An 8,551-nucleotide genomic window follows, 5' to 3' on the forward strand; every position below is an offset into this window, starting at 1 on the left:
CTAGAACTTGAAACAATTTTTTATGGTATAGAAATCGTGAAGCAGAATTTATAAAATTTTTTTCAAAAGTTGATTCTCTTGTAATTGTTCAAATATATTTAGATTAATTGCTGAGTTGGGAGTTATGCTTGATCAGTGGCGCAACTAGACCAATCTTTCAGGGGGGGGGGGGGGGGGGGGTTAGGGTTAGCAAATAAAATACTCATGTAGCAGCATAAGACACAACTTAACGAACACCCATTCGAAAACAAGACAAGTTAATTTTCCAGACCAGGTATAATTTCGAACAATAGTACATTTTCAGCTTTCACAAAAATGTTGTGAAAGTCATTATTGTCATTTTGTCGATAATTGTTCAAAATTAGCCCCATGTCAAAAATTGGTTCAATACACTAAAGAGTATCTATATGCGGATTCTGAAGAGCTTTTGAAATAGGTAAAATTAACTTATTGAAACGAGCAGATATACACAAAGATATTGATTCATATCTTTGTTTATAATTTCTTTGATTATTTTGATAAAGTTAATTGTCTGCTTGATTGTACTTATACAAATAAAATACTCATGTAGCAGCATAAGACACAACTTAACGAACACCCATTCGAAAACAAGACAAGTTAATTTTCCAGACCAGGTATAATTTCGAACAATAGTACATTTTCAGCTTTCACAAAAATGTTGTGAAAGTCATTATTGTCATTTTGTCGATAATTGTTCAAAATTAGCCCCATGTCAAAAATTGGTTCAATACACTAAAGAGTATCTATATGCGGATTCTGAAGAGCTTTTGAAATAGGTAAAATTAACTTATTGAAACGAGCAGATATACACAAAGATATTGATTAATATCTTTGTTTATAATTTCTTTGATTATTTTGATAAAGTTAATTGTCTGCTTGATTGTACTTATACGATTTGTGATTTCTTGAATTTTGGATGCATGTTCTATTACATGGGATGCACAAAGTGTGTACAGGGCTTTTGGGTACATGTTTCTAACATGGGCTTGCATGCACTCTATTTATTTTTCCTGCCATTGAACTTCATCCGTCATATCCTTGACCTCTCATCTTTTCAATATCAATCCCTGCTTCTTTCAATGTTTCAATCAAAATCTTAGCAATGCCTTCACCTGTGGTATTTTGAACTTCTTGAAAACCAAAACAGTCATCTTTAACAAATCTTAAAATAATTGTCATCTGTTCTTCAATAAAAAAATCAGTAGTTCTATCACAGAGCACAGAAAAGAATCCAGCAGCATTGACGTTATTTACAACATTTTTCATTAAATAATGAGTTGCTGCTATAATTTCATTTTGTATCCTCCAACTTAGATAGGTTTGTGAACTTGGAGTTGTTTGCAGATGCCATTTTAGATTTTCATCGCCAGCTAATAAACGTAGCCTTAGGCATGCTCTGAAATTTCTATCGTTCTCATCTGGTTCTTCGGTGGAAAGTGGTCCTGAATCGCGATGACCACATAGAGCAATTTCTTGCTTTCCACAATGATGCATTGTTTCTACAATAGGTATTAACCGTCTGCGGTTTACTTCAATCTGCTTGTGCCATCCACTATGCAATTGCTTTTCAATACCACTAGACCTTTGCTCATAATGCCTCAAAAAATCTTCTGAAATTTTTACACAGTTCTGATTCTGATGATACGGCTGATATTTACGTTTATGATCTTGGGTAGGTTTTCAAAAGCTTCAGTGTGAATAATTTGTATTTTATATGTTTTTCAGTGTTACTTGCATCTTGAAAATTATGAAAGATAATCAAACAATACTAACTATATTATACTTACCCAACCTACCAAGAATATTTATCTTTATAATTACAACAAACGAACGTTTGTGATAGTTGCAAAAACCGTTGTTTTCAATAAACTCATATTACATATATTTCAAACTAATTCTTGACCCTTGACCGAATCTTTTAATAATTTTTTTATATTTTGGGGGGTGGCAATTGTCCCCAAAGCCTCCCCCCTAGTTGCGCTACTGTGTATGATGCCAATTTTTATTGACTCTTCCAAACGAAGTCTCAAAGCAGTTCTTTTGCATAACGGAAATATTTATGCATCTGTGCCAATTGCATATTCTATTCAATTGAAAGAAACTTATGACAGCATGGCGGTGCTTCTTCAAAACATCAAGTTCGAAGATCATAAGTGGTTAATATGTTGTGATCTCAAAATAATTAGAATTCTACTAGGCCGGCAAGGAGGCTATACTAAACTTCCATGTTTTTTTTTATATGAGTGAGATAGCAGGGCAGATAAAGATCACTGGGACAAAAGTTTTGGCCATCACGAACAAATTTTCAGCCAAGTATAAAAAAATTAAATTTCCTAAGTTAATTGAACCAAATAAAATTTTCCTGCCTCCTTTTCATATTAAACTTGAATTGATGAAGCAGTTTTTGAAAGCGTTGGACAAAGAAAGTAAGAGTTTTGCATATATTTGTTCCAAATTTGCAAAAATCAGTAATGAGAAACTGAAGTCTGGGATCTTCGATAGTCCAAATATCAGAATGCTCATGAAAGATAACTAATTTATTAAAGTAATTTATTAATTGGAATTGAATGCATGGAACAGTTATAGAGCTGTGGTGCACGAATTTCTTGGGAACAAGAGAGCAACAAACCACGAGGTAATTGTTAATGAAATGCTTTTTGCATTTCAAAAATTAGGATGTTGAATGAGTTTTAAAATTCACTTTTTATTTCCACATTTGGATTATTTTTAGGAAAGTCTAGGTGATTATAGTGAAGAAATTGGTGAAAGGTTTCACCAAGACATTAAAACAATGAAAATCAGATATCAATAACGATGGAATGTTAACATGATGGCGGACTATTGGATGCTAAAAAGAGAGAATTTTACGGCTAAAAAATTTGGAAGAAAATCAAGAAGTTTTTTCTTTAATTTGAGGTTTTATGCTTTATGTACTCTACATTTTATTAATTTTTTGTAAAAAATTAACTAATTATTATTTTGAACAAATTATTTTTTAAATAATCGTGAAGATAGAATGTTAAAAATCAGTAAAAATAAAAATGTTAAAATTGAATTTGTAAAAAATTCTGACGTGATAGAAATATTTCACGTACATATTTGAAATACGAATTATGTAAGAACAATTAAAATGTTTGAGACATCTACAGTTTTTTTTAAATGCATACCAGTAAATTATTACAATTGATATTGATTAATTGACTCCAGCGGACGGTCGTTTACATTGTAAAAATGCAGCGTAACTGCTTCCAGATCAACGTTCAGATCAGGTCAAACGTTTCATTTTACTCCCTATATGTCATTTACTCCGAAGCCGAACTTAAAATTTGCCGAATATTCACCCAGATCGTACGTTCGGTGCGTCTCTAGTAAAAAGATTATCCATTTGACAAATTTTTGTAGCATGCTGTAGCCCATTTATACAGAATAAATTATACAGGCCTTGCAGGTTATAAAAACATCTCCGAGAATTTTAAGGGTTAATTTGGTATATCTTTGTTCCATTAAGCTACCGGAATCAATCATTGATACGCCGACCCCTGTTATAGTCCCGTGATAAAACCTATTTATTTTAAGTATACATTCAAAATCATTTTCTATACAGTGGAATAATTTTTTCCGCAATGTTGCTGTTAAATCTGTTATCCGACAGGTCAGATAACATGGTTTTAGCTAATATTAATAGGACTGAATTGATTAACTTTCACTTCGGTCAGCGGCTCCTTCTCAGGTTCTTCATTTGTGGTTCGACGTTGCTTGGTTTTGAGGATGTACCATTTTTTTAAAATAATGAAAAAAGAGAGAGAAAAAAAGAAAAAGAAAATCAATCATTCATATACAAAGAAGGCACATTTCAGCACCATTTTGTGAGTTGCAAAGCCGTAAAATATAAAAAGAGAAAGAAAGAATAGTTTTTCAACAAAGAACAAAATTAAAAAAATATTTATATAAAAATTCTTCTAAATTCTTCATAGAAATCATAAAAATTAAGAATTGTAAAAACTTAATTTAATGTTTTAAGGCATAAAATTGTTTAAAAAAGGGTGTATTTACGTTTAATTAACATGAAGAACATATCAATATTAACAAGCAAATTAAATTAATGTACTGAGTCATATGCACTTCACTGAGCCATCGAGGCTCTCAATTGGCAAAGTCAGCGAGTCTCGACTGAGAACCCCCCAATGATCCTTGGCTTCTTTTTTGTTTCGTCAGGGTTCTCTCTTGAGATGATAAAGTACCAGTACTGCCAGAACTAAATTTAAAAAAACAAATTCAGATGAAAAAAATTATGTTTAATTTTGTTGTTGTTGTAAACTGCAATAGTAGGTAATTATTATGCAAAATATGACTAAGTTTTCCAAATCAGTTTAATAATAATTCGGCTTATAAACTTTTTAGGCATTCACTTATATGAAATCATGGTTGTAGCTTTTTATCTATTTTAAGTATTTTTGTGTCCGTGAAGAAACTGTTTTTATTAGGAAAAGATTTATACTCGTTATTTTTGTTGAAGTTGAACACATTTCACCAAAAGCAATAATTGAATATTTAAAAAAATTTTTTTAACCGTAGATTAGTTTTCGATTTAAACATGTGTGACAAATTAATCTTAATCACATCATGGCTATTACTCATGATTTTGTTATATCTATAAAATTTTACAGGTTCTAATTATATTTGTATTTCGTTAATTATTCGATATGTACTTGAAAAATTTGCAAATATTTTGTAACTTATACTACACAGTCACGACCAACTTGGTGTCAAACCATTTTTCAGTAGAATCAGTGCTTAATGGTGACAACAAGTGACAATTTTTTCGTTATTTGTCTCAAGATGGATAAATACCAAAAAAATTCAATAATTTAAAACCAATTTATTTCTATCATTTCTGACAAAAATATGCTTGAAAGGAACAAAGATGTTAATCTAAAAGAAGTGATTTTTTAAATTGTAAAGATTCTAACACTTAAATGTTGAAATAATTGCAAAAAATGTTAAATGTTGATTTGAATTTCAAATTATGAGTAAGTATTATTTAAATCAACAAAGAAGTTTATGTTGAACCAGATAAATTCCTTTTATTTTGATCCTATATATGATTTACTTTAAGCAAAAAATATAACTTTCTGAGTTTCTTTAAGAAACTATCAAAAAATTGACGAAATTCTGATATTAATAAATATAAGTACAAATATATAAATAAATATGAGTTATATTTTTAAAAAATCAAAATTTAAAATATGTTCACTGTATATTGTGCAAATGCAATTTGAATTAAAAAAATAATAAAAATTGACTCACCGGTCTCGCTGATAGTCATGGAATCCAGAAGCAATCAATTCTTTCTCAGGGTCGTTTCCATTTTTATGCTCAATTTCATCGACTACGAAAATAATTATATTATCAAACAACAGCGACAAAAACAGCAAGTTCAAAGCTAACCGAGATATTGGTCACCTCTGTTGCGATACAAACAGCAGCAAATAAGGCAAATGAGGAAGAGCGCCAAGAGGAACAGAATGAGGATCAACAGTATTATCCACCAATAAGGCCATATGTAACCAGCGGCTGTTTTAAAACTTGTTTATGTTAATTTATTCAAATTTTTCATTGTAAAGAAGAACTAACATTTGTCAATGAGACTCGCACGTTTAACATCAAAGCTGTAAGAGTTTGAAGCATTGCATGTCCACTCTCCAATATATTTTCTTCCGTTTTTTGGTAAATTGGCTAAATCTAGAAATAAAACACTCTGATCTGTTTTAACGGACCCGTCCTCAATCTTTTGATTATTTAGCAACCATGTGTAGGTCACCGTGGTGTCTCGGTCAGTTATGGCTTCGCACTCAAACGTGGCATTTGAATTGGGATCATAGATAACATCCTTCGGCTCTTTTATTATCTCCGTCGCAGCTTATATGGAAACATTTAATTAACTACAATGTGAATGTAATGATTAAAAAATTCTTACATAGTACGTTTAAATATCCGTTCAACAAAATCCTTCCATGCTTGTTGCTGACATTACACTGTACTACAAAAACATCTGCTACCTTTTGCACATTTTCAATTTTAAATTGAGTTCTTTCAAATTCCAGAGAATATCTTGGTTTTTCTATTTCGTATATGAAAAATATTTATTTTTTATCAATAATCTTTTTATGGAAAGAACAAAATGTCTATATTAAAAGTTCAACAAAAATTGGAGATTTATTAAACACAGGCAGAAAAATTTTACCTCACTGCCAAAAAATTAAGTCAAAAAATTAAAAAATCTTAATTGTCAACTTTTATCTGTTAAGATTTTTTTTATCGGAAAGACGAAATTGTCTAAATAAAATTACGTCTTCAAATAAGTGTTCGATAAAATAAAGTTATTAAAATTTTAAGTCATTGTTAAAAATTAATTTTGCTGAAGTATCATGTAAATTTTAATAACGTTCCATAACATTAAAATATTTTCTTTCCAATAATTTTGTTGCTGTCCTGCTGCGTTTTTTAAATTCTGATGTCCGTATAGTAATGATCAGCCCCTTAGTTCTCTAAAGGATCGCTGAGACCTATAAAATAAGCACTTGCGTTCAACATTCCCAACAAATGTATATTGTAATGTCAAACATCCAACATTTTAAAAAGAAAGTTTTTATCGTTTCCTCAATAACCTGTGACATTGGCGTTACCGGTTGACTCCTACATATTTTTTTATATCCCCATTGGTTTTTACTGCTACAGAACTTGTCTTTGTATTGCGACACAATTCTTAACATTCCACCCTACTTTCGTTACAGTCACTTTAGAAAAAAACTTTTTCTCTCTTCTAAATTCCTCAGTTACCTACAGCTTTTTAATACTAGTTTCTGTTTTACATCTGTCGCTGCTGCTGTTTCTAGATTGTTGACTCAGTTTTCCATGTCTAGTTGAAGCTTCATTTTATTTCTAAATTCATTTTTTTAACTTTTATTTTGACCATGGGCTACTGTAATTTAAGAATTTCAAAAGTACCAGTCTTAATTTATTAAACATAAAAAAGAAAAGTGAATTATTACAATAACTGTTTGTTAACTATGGCTGTTAACATGAACTTGAAAGATTTATTCATTTTTATAACATTAACATTCATTTACATTTACATTTTCATTAACAGATTTTGAGCCCAACATTTAAAAACCAAAACGACATCGTAGAAGATAATCATTTATTTAATAAAAATAGTTTAAAATGATTTATTTTTGTCGGACTTTTTATTAATTCAAAGAGTGTATAGCAAGATCAATTAAAAATTATGAATACTTTATTAAAATACAATTGACGTAATGGTAAAACCCCTTCTGAGTTTGGTCTTTTTTTCTAGCTTAATATTTCATGTACCAAACCAATAATATTATTACAATAACAAACCAACTTTGTGAATGTAATTGCTTTAAAATGTTAAACATTATTCTTGTGGCAACAAGTTTAACAAAAATTCATCGACAAAATTTATCAAAATAAATGTTTGTTTTTCCTTTACTAAAACAGGGAACCAAACTACACCTTAACCCTTGTTCCAAATTATCAGCGGCCTATAAAAACATCATCCTATCTATGCCATCACACATGTGATTGGCACAATTTTGTCAATCACACATAATCATGAAAAACTATCTCAATTGAATCACCTTGCCACTTTTTGCCATTCACCAGCCACTCAATTTCAGGTTTGGGATCTGCGGTCGGGTTGCATCGAAATATAGCATCCGCACCGACAGTCACGTTTTGGTTGAAAGGCTTGTCTAGTGGATCAATGACTTTTGGTCGTTCTGTTGAAATAAAGACAATCATTTTTTAAAGCATTGTTGAAGCATTATATTTTCATGTCAGAAACAAAGTAAACAGTGACAAAAACTTTGCTTTTAAAAAACAATGTCACAAGATGAAGCAGCTTAAATATATTCCAACATTTAAACTTAGTATACACGTAGAATTTATATCTAAAAAATACCAAACTGAATTACAATTCAGAACTTGAAGCCACCTTAGGCAATATATGGTAATTTAAAAATTTATATTTAATCAATCAATCAATCAATTAGCTTGTAAAGCGCTATTTCCGCGATGTTCAACATCGCTCCTCAATGAATTTTGAAAACAGATGGGTCTTGAGATCCGCTCTGAACTTCGTAAGTGATGGAGAAGTAGTCAGAGAAGTAGGTAGATAGTTCCAGAGAAAAGGGCCAAAAAAAGCAAAAGCAGATTTGGCAAAAGAGTGTTTAACACGAGTTAAGAAGAAGCGAGAACAAGAAGACGATCGTAAACCGGGGCGTTTAGGTTCAACCAGATTGAGATACAGGTAGCAAGGAGTTAAGAGTTTAAATAAGTTAAACACATTTGATCATTTTTGATCATTTTTAGCAACCAATGCCCAATTTTACTAATAACTTTGATTAAAGGAAATGTTTTTATAAATTTCTGAATTATAATATGCTAAAATTAAAATGTGAGATTTACCAAAACGTTTACTGAATGAGTACCAAGACTTACCGAA

The 8,551-nt window shown here is 30.6% G+C and overlaps 1 protein-coding gene across 1 annotated transcript; it reads right to left on the bottom strand.

Moving 5' to 3' along the window:
• Positions 1-4,164: 4,164 nt before the first annotated feature.
• HELRODRAFT_158839 (hypothetical protein) lies at positions 4,165-7,848 on the bottom strand (the record flags this gene model as incomplete). The annotated part of the gene is made up of 5 exons (XM_009010809.1): positions 4,165-4,276; positions 5,329-5,410; positions 5,470-5,595; positions 5,656-5,940; positions 7,686-7,848. 5 exons carry the CDS (start codon positions 7,846-7,848, stop codon positions 4,165-4,167), a joined length of 768 nt encoding a protein of 255 aa, XP_009009057.1.
• Between the last annotated feature and the right edge of the window lie 703 nt (positions 7,849-8,551).

This window comes from Helobdella robusta (assembly GCF_000326865.2).
Source record: "Helobdella robusta unplaced genomic scaffold HELROscaffold_1, whole genome shotgun sequence".
NCBI classification, from domain to species: domain Eukaryota; kingdom Metazoa; phylum Annelida; class Clitellata; order Rhynchobdellida; family Glossiphoniidae; genus Helobdella; species Helobdella robusta.